The sequence below is a fragment of the Poecilia reticulata genome, chromosome 8, assembly GCF_904066995.2.
Source record: "Poecilia reticulata chromosome 8, P_reticulata-male-v2, whole genome shotgun sequence".
Classification (NCBI taxonomy): Eukaryota; Metazoa; Chordata; class Actinopteri; order Cyprinodontiformes; family Poeciliidae; genus Poecilia; species Poecilia reticulata.
Genome location: NC_088837.1, coordinates 11,306,936 through 11,331,363, shown reverse-complemented (window position 1 = coordinate 11,331,363; position 24,428 = coordinate 11,306,936). Strand labels below are relative to the sequence as shown.

The following is a 24,428-nucleotide window of genomic DNA, read 5'->3' as shown; positions in this document are numbered from 1 at the left end:
GCTGAGGTGTATTGAAAGCCCTGGTCACTTTCATCGCAGTCTTCAGGTCATCAGTATTGTTCAGTACGGTGGCTCTCCTTTTCCTTTTGACAGCACCCAATAAATCCCTGCAATGTGGGCAGGTGCCAAGACCTGCTGGGAAATAAAATCAGCATCTCCACACAGCCTGTCAGCAGAAGCACAAAGTGCTCTAAAATTTCCTGATAGATGGCCGTGTTGACTGTGGCCTTCAGTGAACACGATGAAGCAACACCAGAGGGTGACGTAGCAACCTCTAACCTCACTGACAAATGTTCAAGCAAAGAAGAATCTGAGCCGCTTTACTTTTACTCCAGACTCTGGGACCTTGATCTCCAAATGAAATGCAAAGTTTCACTTGAGAAGAGAGGACTTTGGACCACCGAGAAAGAGTCCAGTTCTTTTTCTCCTTAGTCCAGCTAAGACGCTTCTGAACTTGTCTCTGGTTCAGGAGTTTCTTGAGACCAAAGTTGCGACGTCTGTAGCCCATGAAAAGGATTTGTGTCATGGGGTGTGGTTTTAAGGTAGGGCCCCAATGTGAGAGCGGAGAGTTGATGATGAATGTTTAATAAAATGAGGTGACTGAAACTTTAAAAAACAAAAAAAAAAACAATAGAGCAAAGACAGAACAAAAACCATAAATCCAGAGAAACAACCAGCAAGGAGAACAAGCATGGAAAAATTCCCTTTTTTCTGCTGCACACTTTTTTTCTTCCACTGAACTGTCTATGAATATTCTTGGATACGGCACTCTGTGAACAACTTTCCTCTTTAGCAATGGCCTATTGAGGTTCATCCTCCTTGTGGAGGGTGTCTATGACTGTCTTCTGGACATCTGTCAAGTCAGCAGTCTTCCCCATGACTGTGCTGCCCAGAGACCCAGACAGAATCGTGTTTTTTTCACAATATTAGAATTTTCTGAATATTTTTAACATGTTCAATTTTTTTAGCTGACCTGTTTATAATTTGCTGGGTGTTTCCTCTTTCCTCCACTGTCTATAAGATTTCCTTTCATGAGGTCGAAAGTGTTTAGGTCAGATGGCTGATATTTAGACACAAATAGGTGTTCCAACAGAAAATGTACCGTATTTTCCGCACTATAAGGCGCACCTTCAATGAATGGCCTATTTTAAAACTTTTTTCATATATAAGGCGCACCGCATTATAAGGCGCATAATAGACGCTACAGTTAGGGTTGCCACCCGTCCCGTACAAATGTGGATGTGTAATAATAAAGACAAGGTCCCCGAGTACTTTATATAGTAGGCTGCCCCAGTCATTGTTTCACTCACGGTGTTGGTGTTGCGATATTGTGCCCAACTGCTTTCTGGGTAACACAGACCAACCGACAAGCTGCCGCCACAGTCTCTGTCTCTCTTTCCCCGCCCCCCTTGCTTTAAATGCATTATCAAACTTTATTAACAAACCAGCGTTCTGACAACTATCCCAGCATGCACTGCGCACTTCTTCTTCTACGATGGAAAATGAAGTCGGCGGCTGCTTACCGTATTTGCTAGACTTAGCTCAATATTGGTCCATATAAAAGGCGCACCGGATTATAAGGTGCACTGTTGGCTTTTGAGGAAATTGAAGGTTTTTAGGAGTGCCTTATAGTGCGGAAAATATGGTATATCAAATACACATCATAACTAGACTTGGGACAAATAGAGTATGTTAAAATCAGTCTGCCCTGTTCCCCAGCCCTGTTCAAAATTCATGGATAATGTTTAAAGTTGAGTCTGTACTAGAAAGCCCGGACATTTAAATAAATTCTGCCAAAAATAATGTCAAATATCTAGACAGAATTTTGCTCTAAACTTCTTTTTGCGTGAAAATGATAACTCCGTCTTTTGCTAATTGCTATTCGGTGTTTGTTATCCCTGTTTGTTCTAATCTTTCTCCCCTCCATCCCTCTGCTGCTCTCCCCTGTCTGTTGCACTCTCTCGTCGTGCCTCTCCTTCCCGATGCTGCTCCATATTTAAAAGAGCCTGTTCAGTCCAAGTTATTCTTGCAGCTGCTGAGGAAGAGGAGCAATAAAACTTTAATGGCAGAAAAAAAAGGTCTGCAGTACTCTGAGTACACAGCAGTAGCGGTGGCTTGCATGCAGGTGGTAGGAATGAGGGGGAAGATGGGTGGCTTGAGACCAGGAAATGATACAGTCCAAGACAGAAAGCGTAAACGAAGTCATTTTCGGAAAGGCCAATCAGTAATAATGAGGGGATGGGAATGGATAAAGAATGGGAAGTGTGCAGACATAAAAATACAATAATTTGGAGTGATTAGATATGGTTTAACACATTATGGACACAAGAAACAAAGGTCCTAATGAGAATAAGGAAAACAGTTCCCTAAACCGGAAAATGTCAGGAGCAGAGATGGAACAAGAAAAGCATTTCTTATACATTATTTACTTTGACAGTGCAGCTAAATAGAGTGGCAGAGATGCATTTACTTATTAAGATGACTTCAAGCACATTCATGTAATTCCTGTTTTGCTGGTGTTTCTGCTTCTACGGTATATGGAGCGTTAAATTTGGAAGCCTACTCTTCGGAGGTTGATTTTGAGGTAGTAATAGTCACTTAAGTTTGTAATATCAAAAGTATAAATGAATCACATAAAAATCCTTGGAACAACCTTTTATTTTAACCTGAATTGGGCTTCCAGTAAACACGTCATCAACTTCAATTCCCTGTTTTAGTTCACTTATTATATCTGTTTCTCTGCTTTGCCACCTAAAGTCCACTTTGAAATATTTCATATGTGCCTCATTTCTGTAATTATCTAACTGTTTATAGTTGATTATGTTGGTAATCAGCCGGACACGTGACGTATCTGTTGGCATAAACCAATAAAAGGAGCAGGGAGCAAAACACAGCCTACTCTGCAAATTGTCTGGGTGTGTGTTTCCAGAGCAACGACGCCTCAGGGAGCGCATGGAACTGGATGTATTTCATCCCGCTTATCATCATTGGCTCCTTCTTCATGCTCAACCTGGTGCTTGGTGTGTTGTCAGGGTAAGCGTGGAAGTTTATGTCACATCATAGCCAATGTAAAATGCAATTTGCTAATTTTCCTTAATTGGATCAATGTTGTCCGCAATAAAGTTGTCATTTTATTTTGTGTTTCTCTCTTTAGGGAGTTTGCCAAAGAAAGGGAGCGTGTGGAGAACAGGAGAGAGTTCCTGAAGCTCAGACGACAGCAGCAGATTGAGAGGGAACTCAATGGATACCTGGAGTGGATCTGCAAGGCCGGTACGGAAAGTTCAGCGCACGCGCTTCACATGTCTTGGAGAGAAATGAGGCCATCCGAAAACCTCCCTTCACCTGAAATTTTTCCATCAAAAGAACGTTTGGTTTCATCCTTTGGCAAACAACAAACTGGACACTTGCTTTGTATGATTTCAATCATTCGTCACAGAACGATATTCAACCATAATGCTACATAGCAAGGTGTAATTCACTTTTACCCTTTTAATAGATTCTATATTTGTTAATCTAAAAAAAGACTGAATTTTATCATTTCATAACAGGTAAAAGCGATTTATCAAAAAATAAATACATAATAGTTTAATTGAAGTGCGTCAATTGACCAAAATAATTGTATGATTCTTCCGATTCCTGACTTCATTACACTCATTGTGTAGCAGATGTTTATGGGAAAAAGGGATGGGATGGAAGGCTTATCATCAGAAAGAGAAATAAAAATAAAAATGGAAACAGACCTTTGAGAGTTTCTTAAAAAGATAACCTGCATGAAAACTGAAAGGTACGGATAAATAACCCAAGGCACACAGTTGTCGTTTTTGTTTGTTGTTGAGTGAAATCACTCATATCTGACAGCATTGATCCTTTGTCACATATGTCTTTTGAGTGTGTGCAGACACTTAACACATGTCTGCACACGCAGACACATGATTTTGCTTTCATATTCAAGATCCACAGTTTCAAATGTTTGCTACATGTACAAAACAAACAAGTTTCTCTCTTATTTACTTTTTGATATTTTTAGTCTTCTTCTTAGTGTTAAACTGATGCTCGGCTTGATTGTGCTGCTGTTACGGCAAAACGTGAAGATATGTTTGATAGTAACACTTTCTCTCTTTGTTTTGTAGAAGAAGTCATCTTGGCAGACGATGAGAATGAAAATGATTATGATGGTATGAAATAACGCTGTGCACATATTACTGAGCTTTTACAGTCTGTTGCAAACAACTTAAAATCACACATTTCAACATGAGTTTTATTGGCTTAAAAAAAAAAGTATTATTTTTTTCACAGGTTCTCGTAGAAGAGCTACAAAAAACCATAAGAGCAAAGCAGAGCTCCTCAATCCAGAGGAAGGCGAGGGAGATCTGGCACTGGGTAAGATATGTCCTGTCTCACCTAGTCTGTCTCAAGCACACACAAACCTCAGGTACATAGAGATGGTATCTTATCTTGCATTTCAGCATTATCTGACCGCCGTCTCTTCCCTTCTTCTGCCCTTTGCTGTTCTGTCTTCTTCTGTACGGCTGTGTTCTTCCTGGTATTACATTTCTCCATCCATGCCGTATTTTTTTTTCCCTCTGTCTTTAACAAGACGTTATTGTTTCAGTTCAGATTTATGTCTTCGGATCTTCTTGCAAAAGAGATTGACCTTAAGTTTCTGTTTCATTCTACATGCCTTAGTTGCAATGTTACATTTCCCAGTACTTCACAGTCTTGAGTTTAGATCAAATCCTGTTCATGCACGGTAACACTTTTTAGTCAGATTTAAATCCAATCCTGAATTATAGAAGACTTTAAATTAGATGATCGAACATAATCTCACTTGGTTGGACTAATTATAGACTGTTTGTGTGCAACACTGATACAGATATTCTCCAAAAGGCTTGCAACGGTAAGTGCCAAATTTGCAAAAAGGCTAAATAAAAGAGGTAGTTCTGCAATGTGTTGACTTCAGAAGGATGAATACACAAGCCACACTTTTTACATTTCTAAACTAACACTTCCTTCTACTCTCAATTCACAATAAACTTTCAGGGGCAGTTTATTGTAAACGGACAAAATGTCAAAAAGTTCAACAGGTATGTTTTGCTAATCAGTAACGTTAAAAATACATACATTGTTCAGAATTTGCCACCCAACAAAACAGTCTCTATGTTCCTTTTAGTCAAAGAATCACTGAAGCATAAGGTAAATCTTAAGTCCTGTGGTCATGAATGATTTTACTGTGACTTTATATTGGTTTCATGACTATCTTCGAGGTTACACATTTCTTATTAATGTACTCAGAAATAAATACTACGTATGAAGTATTGCCCTTTTTACTTCTCAGAGCTGCACGTTCAAGTGAAGCGATTTGGGTACTGGTTAAATTGTTTACTTCTCAAGTTAAAGCCTATTTGTCTCTTGGTTAATATTTTACAGGTTCACCGTTTGCTCGTGCCAGTCTGAAAAGCTCCAAACTCGAAGGCTCAAACTTCAAGCGGCGGGAGCGGCGGTTTCGCTTCTTTGTACGACGCGTCGTCAAATCCCAGGCGTTTTACTGGACCGTGTTGTGTTTGGTGGGCCTCAACACAATGTGTGTGGCTGTAGTGCACTACGACCAGCCTGAACCACTTTCAGATTTTCTATGTGAGTAGGAGGGAACACAAGCTCTCTTTATATACAAGATTATCCCTGCAAACACACAAATGCTGCCATCACAGCTTTACAGAAAGGAAGTGGGTTAGCACATTTTTTCTTTTTTCTTTTCTGTAATTTGGCTAAATCCATGAAAAAGATGACATAGCCATCAACAAACAAGTACATCTAGAGGTAACCAGGAGCTGCATATCTCCATCCATCCATCCATTTTCTTACACCCTTGTCCCTCAGTGGGGTCGGGAGGGTTTCTGGTGCCTATCTCCAGCTGGTGTCCTGGGTGAGGGGCGGGGTACACCCTGGACAGGTTGCCAGTCTGTCGCAGGGCAACACAGAGACACACAGGACAAACAATCATGCACACACACTCCCACCTAGGGGCAATTTGGAGAGGCCAATTAACCTGACAGTCATGTTTTTGGACTGTGGGGGGAAACTGGAGTACCCGGAGGAAACCCACACATGCACAGGGAGAACATGCAAACTCCATGTGGAAAGACTGGGGCTGGGAATTGAACCCAGAACCTTCTTGCTGCAAGGCAACAGCTCTACCAACTGCGCCACTGTGCAGCCCAAGCTGCATATCTGAATGTTTGAAATAGAATGAGAAGTATATCATATTAGTACACATGCAGATGTAAACTGCTGACCATCGTTTTAACTAGGCTCTATCTTTAACACTTTCCTTCCCACTTCATGTACCTGAGATAAATCCACTATGCAGACAAATTTGTTGGCTGACATAATCGCTTTCATATTTTTATTTTTTTTTCACCAAAGCTTGAAAATAAGATCAAAACTTTGCCATTTTAAAATGTAAAAATTTATTTATTTTTTTTTTACTGTTTTCTTCCATCTGCAGTTTTTGCTGAGTTCATCTTCCTGGGGATTTTCCTGACTGAGATGTGTGTTAAAATGTACGGCCTCGGAAAACAGGCCTACCTCAACTCCTCCTTCAACTGTTTCGACTGCATTGTGAGATCCTGCGTTGCACTGAAAAACTGAGAAATTGTTCAAACGTTGAAGTGAAAAAGGAACTCACATTTGTAAATGCAAATGTGTGTATAATTTATTTATTTACTTATTTATTGGTATATTTGCATTAGGTGATTTGTGGCAGCATATTTGAAGTGTTGTGGTCAATCATCCAACCGGGCACATCGTTTGGCATCAGCGTGCTACGGGCTCTCAGGTTATTAAGAATCTTCAAAGTCACCAAGTGAGTCAGAGAAATATTATCCCTTACCATCTAAAAATTACACAACTTCCTGTTGCCGTCACCATCAAGCATAATTTATTATACACTTCCTCTCTCCAGGTACTGGGCATCGTTGCGTAACCTTGTCGTCTCTCTTCTCAATTCCATGAAGTCCATCATCAGCTTGCTCTTCCTGCTCTTCCTCTTCATAGTTGTCTTTGCCCTTCTGGGCATGCAGCTCTTCGGAGGACAGTCAGTGCTGTTTTCTTGTCTTTCTCTCTCTCTATCTCTCTCTCTATCTCCCTCTCTTTCTCTCTCTCCTTTTTCTTTCTCTCATAATTGACCTCATTTGCTGCAGTTTTCCGCCAAGAGACAGCTTACTGTTAATTGCTGGTTTCTGAGTAATCTTTTAAAATTGTTTTTGAAACATAATGAGCTTTACTTGTGAGACAGATCTGTTTTTACTGCCATTTGTTGTGTTTTTTATATTTTCTTTTTTCTTTTTCTTTTTTCTTTTTTTTACCTCCTACTAGGTTTAATTTTGAAAATGGCACCCCTCCGACCAATTTCGATACCTTCCCTGCAGCAATAATGACGGTGTTTCAGGTGAGCGGAGGCAATATTCTGAAAGAGGAAAGAAGGGAGGGAGGGAAAATGATCGGAAAAACTAGTTTTTATCGGGCTTAACAATTTTCTCATAAACATACAGTATCAAAGGAAGAAACTACACATCCCTACATTACAGAATATACTTTTTCTGGTACCATTCCCAGGCAACCAATGGGTATGTAGCTAGCATCTGGTGGTTGATTAAAAAAAATGCAGTGACCACAAGGAGAGTGTTTCTGAAGACAAATCTGGATCCTTATCCAGTCTATTGACCAGTTACTAAAATTATAATATGACCCCAGGGAGTCATAGATTACAAATTAGGAGTTCTCAGAAGCTCTGATCAACATGAAAAGAAAACTACATCATTTGAAAATGCTTTGGTTCCCATCATTTTATACCACTTGCTAGGTATATCGATAAGTTTGCCAACAGTGACTTGTAGACGGTAAAAGCTGGTTCTTAAAATTGGCTTTTTTCCCTCCACTAAATAAATCTTCATATATATATATATATATATATTTATTTATATATTTAAAAATTTAAAAATATTCTTCAAAGTAAAGTTGAATCTATTTTCACATCTTTACAAGGTTTGCCGATAAATGCGACTGAGCTTTGTGTGTCGTATCCGTGAGTCTTGGAGTAACTTTGTTGGATTGTGTGTGTCTGTGTAACAGATCCTCACTGGTGAGGACTGGAACGTGGTAATGTATGACGGCATCCAGTCTCAGGGTGGAGTTCAGAAAGGGATGGCCTTCTCTGTCTTCTTTATTGTTCTCACTCTTTTTGGCAACTGTATCCTTTGACGGGAATGTGGTGAGGAAACACATAAGCACATCAATCCCTGAGCTAAATACTGACAGTTATACTTAATAAATACTTAATATAACCTGTCACTTCGTTATAAAGATGTGGTTTGCTGTTTGTTTATGGGTATATACTGTACGATACCAGAGGAATTGTATTTTTTTTAACTCTGTGCTTAGACACATTGCTAAATGTGTTCTTGGCCATCGCTGTGGACAATTTAGCCAATGCTCAAGAACTGACCAAGGTAAAGTACTTCACAGTTTTCTTGACACTTTATAGGAGTTTCTTACTTTTAAAACCAGAGATTTTATTAATTTTTTTATTTTTTATGATGAGGGTTGTTCTGTTCCACTTATTTGCACTTTCAGTTTCTCTTTGTTTCACTTACGTTGTGCTTGATTTTAATCTATAATCCTTTTTCTGCAGGATGAGCAGGAAGAAGAGGAAGCTGCCAGCCAGAAGATTGCCCTGCAGAAAGCAAAGGAGGTGGCTGAAGTCAGCCCGTTGTCAGCCGCCAACCTCTCTATTGCAGCGTGAGTTTTTGTTATTGCCACTATTATGTCTTTTCTTTTAGCTTTTCCATCTGAATGTCAAGAATTTTTGCAGGAGAATTTCCTTTATTAGTATTTTCCCTTTTTTCCCCCATTTTAGTTGATAGGGATAGACTTGGTTGAAAAATGTAATTTTGTGCTGAGGCGTCCATATGATTACTGCCTTGTCTTCTTTATGTCATTTCATTTGTCTGTTTTGGTTGTGTCCTTTTACATCTTTTGCATTTTGCAAAGTGCCTTTAGATGACATGTATTCTGAATTAGAATGATGCAATGAATTGAATTGAGCATATATAAGAAGTCTGTCATACATAATGCAATAGGTTTTTCTTTGTTGATCAATGTCTTGTACAAACTAACTTGTTTTATGCAGATAGTGTAGAAATTTAACCAGTGCATTCATGGGCCAATATTATTCACCAAGGAGGAGTTAAAATAAGAGAGAATGCATTGGTCTCAATGTAAGGCAGCTTACCAGAACCAAACCCAGTACGCCACATTACCCGATTACCTGATAAAACACACACACACACACACACACACACACACGCACGCACGCACGCACGCACGCGCACACACACACACACAGACGCACCCGCACACACACACACACGTTGCTCTGTGCCAGTTCTCCTCGAGCCAGACAAGTCTTTGATCTCTTCTCTCTGGATACACAGGGGTCTTTCCTTTTGTTACTGATAAAGTTCACACTGTCCCACTCGCACACACTCTGTCACACACCCCAACTCACACCACAATATGGTCAGCACAACAGGGAGACCACACACATGACAGGTGGACACTGACCTTACTCCTCTGATACTTTAGCCTCTGTAAACATAGTATCTGACTGTTGTTTAGTCCATTATTTCATAAATTATGGTTATTTCTTTAATTTCCACAAATCTGCACTTTCTCTGTAAGCATATGTGTATTTGTCTCAGTCATAGGTATTAAGTATTTTGCCTTTGATTCAATTGCATGCAGAAGCTCCATTCTATCATTCACCTTCTAGGAGCGTTTCCCAATATACGTAGTTAGAAAGAAAGATAAAAACTTCCACCTGTGACACCTGATTGGGGCCATATGTTGCAAAATAAGACTGAATTTGTAACTGAGAGGATGTTTAAGTCTTATTTAAAAATTTAAAGCAGAAGGTTGCTTTGAGTTTTCAATTCTGCTTGAAATCCCAAACTTGTGAAAGGATTTAGGAAATCTATTGAAATTCCTCCTCAAAACAGTCCTTCCATTTCCCAAGCAGGGATTTTCAACATGGGGTCACCACTGATGCATAAAGAATCTTTTAAGAAGATATTCTACGGTCGTCTCAGAAAGAAGGCTACTGTGAAATCTACATAAAACCCTGCAAAACAACAGCATGACGACAGAGTCCATTTTTATGCTCAAAGTCAAACCATCATAGTGGAATGCACAAACGTAGGCAATAGCCATAAATTTCATGTTCATCATCTGGGAGCTTAATTATATTCTACTTAGCATGAAAGCATATTAAATTACACACCGTAATAAAGTCAGAGTGACAAATGAATTTTGCTGTGTATTACTTTTTAATATTATTTGAATATTGCAAATAAATAGAAAATGAAAGCACGTTTCAATAAACACTATGTGATTTTTTTTTTTAAATCCTTGTGTCATGCTCAAATTAAATGATGGTGGGAGGCATGCCGCATAAGGACATTGTGAATATCACAAAAAGCCCAGCGTTGCATAAATGGCACAGATTTTGATTGAGAGGTGGAGCAGACTGCTGACTCAGTGGTTTGGGTGACTGTTTAATGTGCATTTTGTATTGTGTCTCTATGTAAAGGATTGCATTCCAAAATGCCAAAATTTCTTTTAAAAAAAAGTAAAGCAAATTGGCATTTATGAAAATGAAACGCTTTTCTGAATTAATATCTGCGGTGCAATTATTCTGAGTTGGCTCACTCTTTGCTATGGTGGACACATCACCAATTTTGGAATAAAATCCTTCTGTTATTTTGTGCCATTTCACTCACCAGCTGTTTCCCTCCTCAGCAACAAAGTACACAGTGAGTGTCACAACGCATCCGACCCCTTTCTGGACTGGTATTTATTTATTTGTTAATTCATTTCTGAATTCCTTCTGTTTGACTTTACAACCATTCCTTGTTTTTTTTTTGTTTTGTTTTGTTTTTTGAGAACAGCTTCCTTTCCTTTCTTACCTTCGTTGTTTAACTTTCCTTTAAAACTGACATTTCAGGCTTTTCGTTAACTGTTTTTACGTTGGCTTATTTGTGTTACAGGTTTTTTTTGTTGTTGTTGTTGTTGTTGTTGTTGCCTGCTCCACAAAGCACTGCTATTGCTTTACTGTGGTTGACTGCTGGCCCTAAGAGACAATGGAGTAAACGTTTGTAGTTTTGGAGGGTAAGAAAGGAGGTGGTCACTAATAGCTCATTTGGTCAACTCAGTGACGATTCTGGGGGCATAGCTTTAATGATCTTGCTTTGGTTGATTGCTATTTTAAGCTGTTTGTGTTATGTGGAGTTGTTAACAGTAGTCAGTCTATTACCTGCAGCAGGCAACATTCAAAATTCTCCTATTGTGGAAAATCATGAAAACTTGGAACAGTGAGTTGAGGTAGTCAGAAACAGTCCACCAAATTTGGGCGGTTGTACGAATTTAATCAAACATCGATGATAGTCTGAGCCCACCGGTTGTTTGTTTAAGACAATGAGTGACATCTTAGTTAATAACAATGCTTTGTTTAAGCCAAAAGATGCAGGCCACGAAAAAAAATTTTCATGTAGTTTATAAGGATGCGCACAAGCTCTTTCCAGTGGCAAGCAAGGCTTTTATTCTTCCCAGAGAGTGCCTCCAAGTGCGGCGGTGATTTATTTACTCAAACTTATAACAGAAGAGCAGAATGACAGCATACTATGTTCATAAAATGCATTTATTTAAATAATAACCATCATGATGGGGAGAAAACAGTCAAATCATGTTTGTGGGTGTTTCCACCATTTATCTGTCTTACAGACTCATCTAAGTATGAAACAACAAACACAAAATTTAACAAAAATAAAAATAAAAAAAGGTCTCTTCTGCGCAGGTGGTTAACAATGTCACCTGCAGTGCTGAAGATACATTACGGCAATGTTCTTATGGCTGGGATGCACAGATATATGTTTTTGCCCTTGTGGTATCAATGGGAAATGTGTTCAGTGCATTTTCCGTTTTGTATGTATTTGTTTTGGTAAAAAGCACTTGGAATCTTCTGCTGGTGAAAAGCTTTTTCCAGAGTTTGCTGATAGAGCGGCAGCACCTGGTAATAGCCTAGCTAGCACAAACCAGAGTACCCTGAGAGAACCAGCATGCATCGGGAGAATATGCAAACTCTGTGCAGCAAGATCCCACACCAGGATTCGAACCTAGAACTTTGTTACTGCCCCACCGTGCAGCAGCACTGATAATATGTGGTGTAAAAATAATTTATATTTAAAATGCAGTATATTAAATTAGTATTTCTTTTTCATGAAAATTTCATGTGAAAATGAATGATTTATCAAGATTCATCACGTAGCCTTCGAAGAAACAGCTATGAGATATGGCAGCTACTTTGGTCTTGGGTCTGCTATCGCTAGATGTTAGCTAGTGTGTCAGTGCCAAACTTATTTATCTTTTTCAAAACTGTAGCTCTCCAGACAGTTTTCTACAACGAGGGTAATACTGACTACTGACAACTACGCAACATTTTTGTATTTTATTTATTTATTTATTTATTTTTACAAATTGCGTGTAAGCAGATTGTGTCAATTGTGGACAATAATTTCAGACCTTGCCTCAGATTTATCCTCCACTTGTGTCCACACATGGTTCAGTAAGTAAGGCCAAACTGGCCTTCACTTTGGCAACCTGTGTAGACGGCAGTAGCTACTTTTTGTTGGAACCTGCCCTGTTTTCATAGACCTAACCAAAACATCCCGTAAATGTCTGTGGGCCCCACTGTGTCTTTACGCCCTTGCTACTTTACGTACCTACATTTTTGGTGTTGATTTTCATGTCATCATCTTCATATATTTAAGTGTTATGTTTTCACAAAGCGCAGCCTAGCAAAGGCTCTCGATGCTAACAACGCTCTCTTCTCCTCCTTTGTTTACCTGCAGCAAGGAACAGCAGAAGAACCACAAGGGTATCAATAAATCAGTGTGGGAACAGCGAACCAAAGAGCTGAGGAAGCAGACGCTGGCATCCAGTCGTGAGGCCCTCTATAACGAGCTGGACCCGGATGATCGCTGGAAGGCAAGGACAGGGAGGGAAGAACACAACAATGTAAAGGACCAGGCGTAAACTAGCCCTTAGACTTGTGCTATCAGTGTACACAAGCTGGCTGGCATTTTTTTATATACAATTTGCACTTCAAATCTGATTAGAAAATGAAATGTCTTGTTCTTTAACTCTTCTTTGCTCCCTGTGTTCATTCCTTTCCATCATCTGTTTTTTTCTATTTGTATCCTCATATCTTCTTGTAGGTCAACTTCGCCCGTCATGTCCGCCCCGACATGAAAACTCACCTGGATCGACCGTTAGTCGTCGATCCCCGTGAGAACCGAAACAACAACACCAACAAGACCACTGCCAACAATTCGGACCTCTGTATTACCCAGCACCATTCCTCCGACGAGCTCCACAAACAAACGCAGCTGCAAGACCAACACGGTCAAGTAGGAGTGGGAGGCGGGGGCGGTTCGGGCCAACCCAGGGCTCTCCTGGACCGAGGGGAGTCCACTGAGAGCAGGCGGAGTCGCAAAGGTGAGCATCACCACAAGTCTCACGTCCGGTTGGACGCGACAGTCATTCCAGGTCCAGGCTCAGAAGAGAGGCCACCCAGGCGCCATCACCACAACCGGAGTGGCAGTCGAGGGGGAGGGCAGTCGGAGCACAGGAGGACGAGGTCACATCGAAAGAATGCAGAGGACGGAGAGGAGGGTGGAGGAGGAGGTGGAAAATCAGGGAGGCATAAGAGTAAGGGGATGAACGGAGCTGGAGATGGAGGAGACCATCAGGGAGCCAGTGAAGGTGGTGAGAGGAGGCCAAAAAGAAGTCGACATGGCAATCAGTCAGAGGGAGAGGGGAGGAGGATGTGCCAGCACAGAAGGAGGTAAGCATCTCTTTAGTGTTTCCACTGTGCTCTGATGTCCTCAGACCACAAACAAATGCCCTCTTTATTTATTTACTTCTCAGCTTTGGTAATATTTTCATCAGTCCGCCACCTTTTTAATTATTCAATGACTTTTTCCTAGGGATTGCAGTGTTCCAAACCTCTCTACTACTCGACCCATCCAAAAGAGCCTCTCCAGGCAGAATAGCCAGTACAGTGAAGATATGGACAACCTAATGAACACCAAGCTGGTCTCGGGCTCTTCTCCACCTGGCCAAAGTCGTTCTAACCCAGTTGCCAATTACGCATTAGCCCCTGGCTTCGGATCGGCTCTCCATCTAGCTAACAGTGGCACTCATGGAAGTTTAGTCACACTGGACAGCTACGGAAACATCGGCCATCATCGGGCGCACAGTGTGATCAGGCTGCCTCACCCTGACTACATGGCAGTGGACATGCCAATTTTCCCATCTATTAACGCTATTCTCCAAGGTAGGCCAGAAAAAAAAAACTGCCTAATTGAAAATGAAAAAAAAAAAAAAAACTACAGACCAATCCCAACCAAAACTTTTTTTGTTTTTCTCGACTTATAATTCAGTCAATAAAAATGCAAACACTGAGCCTCTACCGGCAAAGGAGGACAAGGATGACGATGATGATAAGGGAGGTGAAGGAGGCCCCAGACCCATGCCTCCATATAGCTCCATGTTCATCTTATCCACTACTAACCCGTAAGAGCTTTAAGCACGCTTTAATCAAAACTTTGCATGAACAGGATGATACAAATGATGCATTTATTAAACTCTTAAATTTAGTCCTTTGTTTCAGAAGTAGAAAACATTATGCATAGCATTTGAACAGTAGCCAATGTCGTGTCCTTCTAGCTTTCGGCGGGCGTGCCACTACATTTGTACCCTACGCTACTTTGAGATGTGTATCCTGTTGGTCATTGCTATGAGCAGTATCGCTTTGGCTGCTGAAGATCCTGTCTGGCCTGAATCGCCTCGAAACAATGTAAGAAAGTTAACAAACATTTTTCTGCCAATTCTGTGGAAGATATGTCACTTTCTTTTTTATATTTCATTTTGTCCCTTATTTTCCTTCTACATGTTTTCTGGCCTAGCAATTTAAACATCTGACCAGTAATTAAATTATAGTTTTTAGAGAAGACAGTTCAGATGAGTCAGTTTTTTTATTATACATATTATACATATATGCAAAGTTTTTGAGTTCCTTTTATCTTAAAGATTTTGTGGATATAGATTTCAGGGGGGTTTTTTGTCTGCCTTGGCACAACTATTCTCCTTCCTTAGATCTTTATTTTTCATTCCACAGGTGCTTCGCTATTTCGACTATGTTTTTACTGGAGTTTTTACATTTGAGATGCTGATAAAGGTAAAACTAATTATCAAACTAGCATTTGTTTTTTAATTATTAGTTTCAAATACAAACTGCTTGTGAATTGTGTCTCTCTTCTAGATGGTGGATCTGGGCTTGGTCTTGCACCAGGGCTCTTATTTTCGGGACTTGTGGAACATCCTTGACTTTATAGTGGTTAGTGGTGCTCTGGTGGCCTTCGCCTTCACGTAAGTCTCCCTCCTCTCCCTCTCCTTTCCTTACTCCTGCACCTCATCATGTCCCATTTCTTAAATTCAACTGTACCTTGGAGTACAGCCTCTCATACTCCTCTTTAGCTTTCCATGTTTTTTTTTTCCTCTCCATTCCTTCCTGGTGTTCTGTTTTGCTTTTTCTTCTGTCCCGACCATCGAGTCATGTACAGTATCTTGTACTCTTTCCTTAGTTAACCATTTTTTACCTATTTGTTGCCAGTCCTTCCTCAACATTTGGCTATTTTCCACTTTCTCTCTCCAGTCCATTTTATATTTTTGAAACCCTTTTTATTTTCAAGCAACTCTTCCTACAAAGCACCTCCTCCACCTGCTTTACACTCAAGCATTTAGTAGAAAATAGTGCCCCTGCATCCTTCCTAACCAACCCGATTTTTACCCTGTGAGAGGGGAGGACCACCCTTTGCACCTGTAACCCTTTAGTGCCCAGGGCGTTCTAAACTTAAAGTGGGCCCAATGCAAAGCCAGGCCAGGTCATGCTGAACTTGGCTTCCATGCCCTTCTCCTCAACAAAGCAGGTATTTTCAATTCTACCTAATCTGCATGGCTGGGATGGAGCAAAAATAGTTTGTAAGTGAGTTAACTTTGAGTTTAAGTGCTACTCTGGGTATAAACAAAGAGCCAGTGGAATTAGACATATTTGTGTTATTTCATACATTCACTCAAGTTGTATAGCGCTAAACCAATCACTGTGAAATGTCTTAGTTGATGTTGTCTCTTAGCTGTGGCAAATGGTAGCAACATATCAATTAACTGTTCAGTCATTCTAGAGTTATTGTACTAAATTACTTTACTCTTTTGGGATACTTTTACCCCTTTTAATACTCAGATTTACACCCTCAATTTATTTCAACTGACATTTTCTACTACTTTTTAGTTTTTATTTGCTAAATGCCATTAATTTGGATGTCCCATGACCAAACCTTATTTTTTCCAAAGCTTTTACTGTTCAAAAAATCTAAAATATGATCAATACAGGGGCTTCAGTGGTGGTGCTCCATTTAGAAGACTGGCTTTTTTCCTGGGTCATTCTCTCTGATTCATTTTTATGTGTGTTACCTTTTTACCTGCACCCTGTCCTGCTCTGTGTTTCAGTGTAATTGATTTGTCTTTCTATATGTGTACAAAATAGATCAATGCATATCATTAACTGGATCATTTAAGCTGTTTGTTTGCATTTTTTTCGTCTCTCAAAGTTGCTTTCGATGTAAATGTATGAATTCATGTACGGGCAGTCAGACAGGGTTTTAGCTGAGAAGTGAATTATCCAATTAATCAGACTAAACCGCAATTGTGGTTTACAACTCTAATGAGTATTAGGTAGATGGGAACCAGTCAGACCAGACTTGTACCCATCAAGATAGCACCTTAATTTGATTTCTGGAAATCGAGCAGCACTCCAGAAAGGATCGGTAGTCTTGTTTGAGATGTTTATCGCTCCTTTAATCCAATCAGTCAGGTCTGAGAGCTGCAGTGTCATTTGTCGCAATTGTGGCTGCCCTGGTTATTTCCAATGTCAGCCCGAGGTTCTTGTCGAGACTGAAGTCAGAGCTCAGACCAATATAAAAGAAACGCATTTGGTTTTATTTCATAACATGTTAATATTAAGTGTTGAAAAAGTGTCTATAAATAGGGATTCAAATTTGTTTTCGGTTTTTAGCAACCATTTAATCAGGCATGCCTTATTACTGAACTTTAGTGGTGACCTTTAAAGGAAATTTTAATGAACATATTTAATCATTTGTTTAGAAATATGCTTGTGAAGTGTTTATGTGCATGTTTGCTTTTGCTGCAGGGGTATGTTACTTTGAAAGCTTACCGAATGAAGAGCAATCCTTATGTCCTCGTATTTTTTTCTAACTCTGTCTCTCATATGGATGTATTACCTCCTTTCTCTATGTCCCATCCGGTGTCTCTCTCCCGCCCTTTGTCTTTTTGTCGTCTCTTCCCCTTATTCTTACTGTCTTTCACTTCTCACTCATCTCTTCCTTCGGATCACCAACAGCGGCGGCGGGTAAAGTTCTCTGTCTTGCTCAGTCTTTCTCCTCTTCATTTCATTCTGCACTCTCGGCATCTGTTCTTCACATCACACTCAGTTCTTCTACTCATTCATCCGTCATCACCGCTGAAATGTGTACCTTTCACCATGAAATAACTCTGCTCCAAGCACATATAAACCTCATTTTAACCTGCATCATGTGTCAGCTGGATCACAGTGCTGAAACGCGACAATAGGCGCTCATGGAAGGTTTAACGCAAGACAGAATCAGTGAGGAAAAGACAGACAGACACCCAACAAATGTCTGCAATTTGCATTTATTGCCATTTTTTTATTATTATTAAAAGGGTGAGAATGTTGTAAAAAAAAAAAATCTAAATTCATTGTGAAGAAACTGAGTGCTTCACTAAAAAGCTCAGCGCAGCATGCACACTTGTGCAGTCTTGCACACCAAGTCAGAAATTTGTATATAACTACCAGCAGACTGCCATCTGGCCTGACAGCTGGAAGAAGTTGGCAGTTGTGTAAACAGCTGCTATCGCTTTGGTAACCTTTAAACTTCGTCTTTTCACCCTAATTGTCAAGTGTGGTGAAAAAAACCAAAAAAAAACATCTTTGGCAAGAGCTAAAAGAGCTTTTTAAACTACTGTAAAGTTTCCCAGCTCATAATCAGCTCACTATTGCAACTGTTGTGATCTAATTCATGTAACATATCATATTGTTACTTATTTGTAGTTCTTAAATTTGATATTGTGTAAGTAGAAGAGCATTACTTGGATTTAGTTTTAGGTTTTCGCCAAGGTTTGTCTTGGTACTCATGAAGACCAAGGCTGAGAGCCCTTGAATATAATAGTCTTAAGTTGTTTGAACATCAAAAGGCAGCTAATCTGTTCAAATCCTTACTAGGAATGCTCAGAATATTTGGGAGAGATGTGTATCTGATATTTTAAATCCTTTATACATATATATCTTCTATGGCAGAGTGACACTTTCTGAAGACTTATTTATGTCTAGCAAAGTCCACACCGCACAAAACTCTCCCCAGAAATAATTATCCAAAATATACTCTTCTCCATCACTCTGGCTGCTGCTGAAAAGAAAAAGAAAATCTTTCAGCATGGAAGCAAGGTTTCAATGCAGCATGAATAGATTTTACCATTGGCTGGGCATGCGCAAGCCAAGGCTATAGCCACATGTGTAAAGCATTGAAATACATTGCAAAGTGTTTAGCAAGTAGAGTAAAACAACAGTATTAAGACAGGATTGATAGCATGTACTATAGTTTTGAACAGACACCTAACTCTAGCATGTAGCTACAATGCCAAAGCCACACTTAGAAGTAAGGATGTAGTATAATAATATTATAGCAATGCTGCATGTGTTGCTATGTATTTAACCCTGACGCAGTTACTCATTGCGAGCTAACTCGAACCAGTGCCGAACAAAAAAAAATGGCTGCACACGGCCATTTTGGTATGCAGAAGACTAAGGCTGTTGTGTTGTTCTTAAACTGTTTAATTTATGTTTGTGCTTGTCTACGTGTCCATATGTAGGGGTAGCAGTAAAGGAAAAGACATCAGCACTATCAAATCGTTGAGGGTTCTGCGAGTGTTGCGTCCTCTGAAGACCATTAAACGGCTTCCAAAGCTCAAGGTGTGTCCACCTTACTCATCAAACTCAAAAACGGGTGCATCATAACTGTTCTATTTGGCAAGAGAAAAAATACAAGTTATATATTTATGCGTTTTGACAAATGTAAACGGCATCCCTTCTTCTTTCTGTTTTTCCGTGATCAGGCTGTGTTTGACTGTGTGGTGAACTCACTGAAGAACGTCTTGAACATCCTGATTGTCTACCTACTCTTCATGTTCATCTTTGCTGTGGTAGCTGTGCAGCTCTTCAAGGGACGTTTCTTTTACTGCACTGATGAGTCCAAAGAGTTTGAGCGCGACTGCAGGTCAGAAAGTACCAGAGCTTTTGTCTGTGAAGTCATTTTGTTTCTTTCCGATGTCTTCAGGACATGCACCGAAGTTCAAAGACGTATGCAAATGAGAACAAGCCTAAGTAATGTTCTTTTGCCGTGCTGAGGATGCAATATGTGTCTTTCAGAGGCGAATATCTGGTGTATGAACGTGATAACGAAGTGAGGGCGCAGAAGCGGGAGTGGAAGAAATACGATTTCCACTATGACAATGTGGCTTGGGCCCTTCTCACCCTCTTCACTGTTTCCACTGGAGAGGGGTGGCCGCAGTAAGCTCTTATACTGATGTATAATTGAGTAGAGAATTAAAGTTTTTTTCTTTAATTTGACAACCTGTTTCCCCACACCCCTCCCCAAAGGGTGCTGAAACATTCAGTGGATGCGACCTATGAGAATCAGGGCCCGAGCCCAGGGTATCGGATGGAGATGTCCATCTTTTACGTGGTGTACTTCGTGGTCTTCCCCTTCTTCTTCGTCAACATTTTCGTTGCTCTCATTATCATCACCTTCCAAGAACAAGGAGATAAAATGATGGAGGAATACAGTCTGGAAAAGAATGAGGTAAGAAGCTAACACCGTACCGCAAATTAGCATCATGATAATTGAATTCTTACTGTGAGTTCAGAGAATTTTTCTCTCATCTCGGACAGAGAGCGTGTATAGATTTTGCCATCAACGCCAGGCCTCTGACACGCCACATGCCTCAGAATAAATTGAGCTTCCAGTACAAAATGTGGGAGTTTGTGGTGTCACCGCCATTTGAATATACCATCATGGCTATGATCGCGCTCAACACCGTGGTGCTAATGATGAAGGTAAGCCACAATGAGCTAAACATACACGCAGTGACATAGCCCCATAGTTGTTATCAGTGTTTCAAGTACCACTAACAGCACTTGGGCTGCCTTTGCTTTTTAAAGCAGATTTTGGCTTTTCTGTTGTCTGCTATGCAGACCATGGATCTAGGAGTAACATCAATCCTAGTTTAGCCATGTTTCAGTTTCAGTTTTGGAAACATCTTGGCCATGTTACCTACTTTGAACAATACAAGCTAATCACAATGTATTTCTATGTACTTATACTTTTAAGCATGATATCAACATTTACACTGAAGGAGAATTTCTAAGATGGGAATTTCATGGATTTATTGAGATGATATTTGTGAAAAGTGTACGTTTCTGTTACCAGCTGGAACCTTTGTATCTGCATGTTTCTGCTAGGCCTGCCAATCAGATGCGCAGATCCCCTCTGGGCTTCTCTTGGCCCACTGGAAATAATGTATTGTTTTGTGCAATTCGTGCAAAAAGAAGAAGAACTTGGTGTTATTATTATTATTATTAGTTTAAGAATCACTAACATAGACTTTAAGATAGACTTTATCTTTAAGATAAAGATGTATATCTTTATCTATCTTTATCTTAGATAGATAAAATAAAGATAGATATTTTATCTATCTAAGGGGCATAAAACGTCCCACAGATGTTTTATGCCCCTTCTAGTAACCGTAAGAAGTTTTGCCAAGGTGTAAAATTTAAATATTTAATGTAAAACATTTAGTCAATACAGAATAGGTCAGACTGATTCTGATGTTTGTTTCTTGCATTTAATTTATTCCTAATTGAGTGTATTGCGTGTCTTTGTGTTTAGTATGATGGAGCTTCTGTCACCTACGAAGCAGTTTTAGCCAACCTCAACATAGTGTTTACTTCCCTCTTCTCCTTGGAGTGTGTCCTTAAGATCATTGCCTTTGGGGCTCTGGTGAGTGTATATATGTGTGTGTGGGCTATTGTTTTGTAACAATACACTGCCCTCATGTATTTTTGTGGAGTTCCTGGAGGATAACTCAGTTATTAATGTTAACATTGTCTTCATATGGATGTAAATACATTGTAAAAGTACAAAAGTACAAACATAATACCACTTGTATTTATTAGCACATGTTGAAAATGCATTAACATCCCAATGGGAACAGGTTACAAGCCTAAACCTTTACTTTAGCTGGGCAATTTAAAATCGATTAGATTGAAAGTTACAGTGGACTAATTGACTAAAGCTGATAAAATTAATTCAGATTTGTTGTAGAAACAGTGGAAATGGAGCTAAACTGATTCCCGAACAAAGATTCCCGAAGTAGAAACAAACATATTGATTGTTCCGCATTATTGTTTTCATTTTTGTGGAGACAACTGAGTTAAAGTTGTGCTTTACTTTTTCGTACACGGCTGTATAGATAAAACTAACAAAAATCAAAGGGTGAATTGTGCATTCGCTGAAACTGTGGAACAAAAAGGCAAGGAAAGAGCAAGATGTATTTTGAAGCCAAATGGTCGGCGGAGATAAAGGACAGTGTGGGAACAGTAATTAGCCGAAATCGAGCGAATGACATATTGGTGACGAAAATAGAAGCAAAGATTACTCTGAGGGTGGTGATTAGACCAGAAGAGGATTTGAATCTTAGTGAGAAGGCCAGAACACAGTCAACATGGGCATCTTAAGCCTAAATAATGCCACTCCTCAGACATGTCCTTTATCAGCACATGTGTGTGTTTGTAGGTGTGTGTCAAGGTGGTTTATTTTGATAGCTGCCACTAAGTCTAATGCACAGTTTGGCTGCAGGCAACCGCTAGAAAAAAGGAGTGCTCAGAGTATCAACTGTTTGTCTTGACCAACGCTCTGTGATTCCTTTCATACACATTAAAACCAGATATTTTTTCAGACTTTGATTTTAACTATGTATTTTTAAGTCATGTATGCTCTGTATGTAATGTTATGACGTTTGATGGTTGTTGCAGCAGAATTTGTCCTTAACCTGACTACATGGCATCCATCCAGTAGATGGTCCATTTGTCCAATCTAATTTTTATCCGTTCTTCTCTGAGTCTGACATGTCTTCTTTTTTTTTCGCCATTCTGCTTCTCTCTCTCTCTCTGCTGCTTTTTCTGTTCTACTTACTCTTCATCTCGAATTATTTAAACAACCCTTTTCTCTATTTTAATTTATTTCCTTTATTCATACTTGCCTTCCTTTCCAAATTCATGTTTTTTTTCTGCGTTTTATTCCACCTTGATAAATTTCTTCACATCATTTTCTGCAATATCCCTCTGACGTTTTATGACCCTGTCTTTCTCCTCCCTTGCGCTCCCTCTCTTCTTTGATTTGTTCAGAACTATTTCAAAGACGCCTGGAATATTTTTGACTGTGTGACAGTTCTGGGCAGCATTACAGACATCCTGGTCACAGAGCTTGGGGTAAGTAGCAATTTTGCCATTTGTGCTCTGAAGTCGTTTCTTCTAAAAGGCCAGTATTAAATTTGAAAACGCCTCTGGGAGTGTAGTATACGTTAGGTGGGCTGCAGCATGTGTCAATGAAGTTTTAAATCTGCGACTGTCTCTCAAAAACTTATACTAGCCAAGAGAATAAGGGAAGAGCGTGAGTTAGATATCATCGTTGAGTCTGGCATTGCTCAGTCATGCGTGACCGTCTCTTGAAAGTCTTATATAATTGTCCCAGTTGGTGAGATGGGGATCCAGCCAGCCAACTCCGAGCCACCGTCAGCAAGGCAGGGAGCATGCTGATGCTCTATGTAGACCCAGTTAACAGCTTGTCCAAGCAGCCAGTCGTGTTATTTGCTTGTTTCAGTCTGACAATCACTGCAGTCAGCGCATCAAAGTTCTATTAATGATCTCACTCTTAGTGTTGGCAAAGAGACAGCTAAGACTATTATTTTAATAAAAGTCAGTTTTCTATTTCTTTTTACAAACACTATATAACCAAAAGTATTCACTCATGTTCTTTCACACACGTGGAAACTTCGGGGACGTTCTTATAGACTTAATAGTAGAGAGGACACTTCCTAGAGTGCCATTTATTATGTCAGACATTGAAAACATCACAAGCTTGTTTGGTCGGGTAGATGTCAGCAGGACGTTCATGTTCTTTCGCACCAAACTCGCCCAACCATGTCTTTGTGGCACTTACTTTGTGCAACAGAAAGGGGCCATCCCCAAACTGCTCCTACAAAGTTGGGAGCGTTAAATTGCCCAAAATGTCTTAGTTTCCTGAAGTAGTACAGATTTATTTTCCTAGAACTAAGAAGGTGAACCCAACTCTTGGAAAACAGCACCAAACTTTACCTTTGACACAATGCAGACAGATATGTGCTAGTCTTCCTTTTTGTAAAAGTGCCATTAAAAGTTAACTGTGGAATATTTATTAGCTTTAATCCTGGGCTTATTGCACAGGTGGCATCCTTTCATTGTAACAATTTACAGAATACCTGAGACAGGCACATTCTTTCACAAGTGTTTATAGAAGATGTGCTTGATTTTATGCATCTATGGTCATGCAAGTGAACGGAAAACCTGATTTGAAGGGAAGAGCAAATACTTTTGGCTGTATAGTGTAAATCATATTTCATTGCTAATAGCCTATTTTGTAAGTTGTTTTTGGATTAAACATAATGTTGTTTCTGCGCTAAAATCTGCAAACAAAGTGAGATCAAAGATTTAAGGAGTGCAGAATGAAATTAGTCCAGGCTCGTACACATTGAGATGAGGATAACGCAACAGTTAAATTCCACCTTTGCACTTATAATTGCAGGGTGAAACATGTAGAAAAAAAATTATGAAACAGATGTGCAGGTAGTTGTGATTTTAAGCAATTTGGAAAAACTGGTGTTACAGTCATGGTTAGATTGAGACGTCAAAGCGTTATGATGGTTGGAAACTTCTGTCTGTTGGAGCGAGAAGTATCAACGCTCTGAGACACTCTGAAGGTTGAAATCGCGGTTGTTGAGCAGCAAAGGTTTATTTATTTATAATTTTTTTATTTATTATTTTTTGTGATATGCTGCTCTTGATGTTG

The 24,428-nt window shown here is 39.7% G+C and overlaps 1 protein-coding gene across 19 annotated transcripts in view; it reads left to right on the top strand.

Annotated features, from left to right (window-relative positions):
* Positions 1–24,428, top strand: part of cacna1aa (calcium channel, voltage-dependent, P/Q type, alpha 1A subunit, a) — an 84,568-nt gene that overhangs the window by 32,308 nt on the left and 27,832 nt on the right. For 11 of the 19 annotated variants that reach the window (XM_008415819.3, XM_008415817.3, XM_081609881.1 and 8 more), the window contains exons 7-33: positions 2,930–3,033; positions 3,155–3,270; positions 4,131–4,175; positions 4,297–4,380; positions 5,428–5,634; positions 6,506–6,618; positions 6,750–6,862; positions 6,962–7,093; positions 7,375–7,447; positions 8,131–8,248; positions 8,440–8,507; positions 8,690–8,796; positions 10,855–10,905; positions 12,963–13,128; positions 13,329–13,957; positions 14,100–14,449; positions 14,556–14,688; positions 14,842–14,971; positions 15,293–15,352; positions 15,437–15,543; positions 19,138–19,237; positions 19,381–19,541; positions 19,694–19,834; positions 19,925–20,126; positions 20,216–20,380; positions 21,213–21,323; positions 22,730–22,813. In XM_008415819.3, the coding sequence (XP_008414041.1) occupies positions 2,930–3,033; positions 3,155–3,270; positions 4,131–4,175; positions 4,297–4,380; positions 5,428–5,634; positions 6,506–6,618; positions 6,750–6,862; positions 6,962–7,093; positions 7,375–7,447; positions 8,131–8,248; positions 8,440–8,507; positions 8,690–8,796; positions 10,855–10,905; positions 12,963–13,128; positions 13,329–13,957; positions 14,100–14,449; positions 14,556–14,688; positions 14,842–14,971; positions 15,293–15,352; positions 15,437–15,543; positions 19,138–19,237; positions 19,381–19,541; positions 19,694–19,834; positions 19,925–20,126; positions 20,216–20,380; positions 21,213–21,323; positions 22,730–22,813 (3,870 nt within the window). The remainder of the gene's footprint in view (positions 1–2,929; positions 3,034–3,154; positions 3,271–4,130; positions 4,176–4,296; positions 4,381–5,427; positions 5,635–6,505; positions 6,619–6,749; positions 6,863–6,961; positions 7,094–7,374; positions 7,448–8,130; positions 8,249–8,439; positions 8,508–8,689; positions 8,797–10,854; positions 10,906–12,962; positions 13,129–13,328; positions 13,958–14,099; positions 14,450–14,555; positions 14,689–14,841; positions 14,972–15,292; positions 15,353–15,436; positions 15,544–19,137; positions 19,238–19,380; positions 19,542–19,693; positions 19,835–19,924; positions 20,127–20,215; positions 20,381–21,212; positions 21,324–22,729; positions 22,814–24,428) is intronic. The other 8 variants (XM_008415832.3, XM_008415833.3, XM_081609891.1 and 5 more) reach the window with 3 other exon arrangements.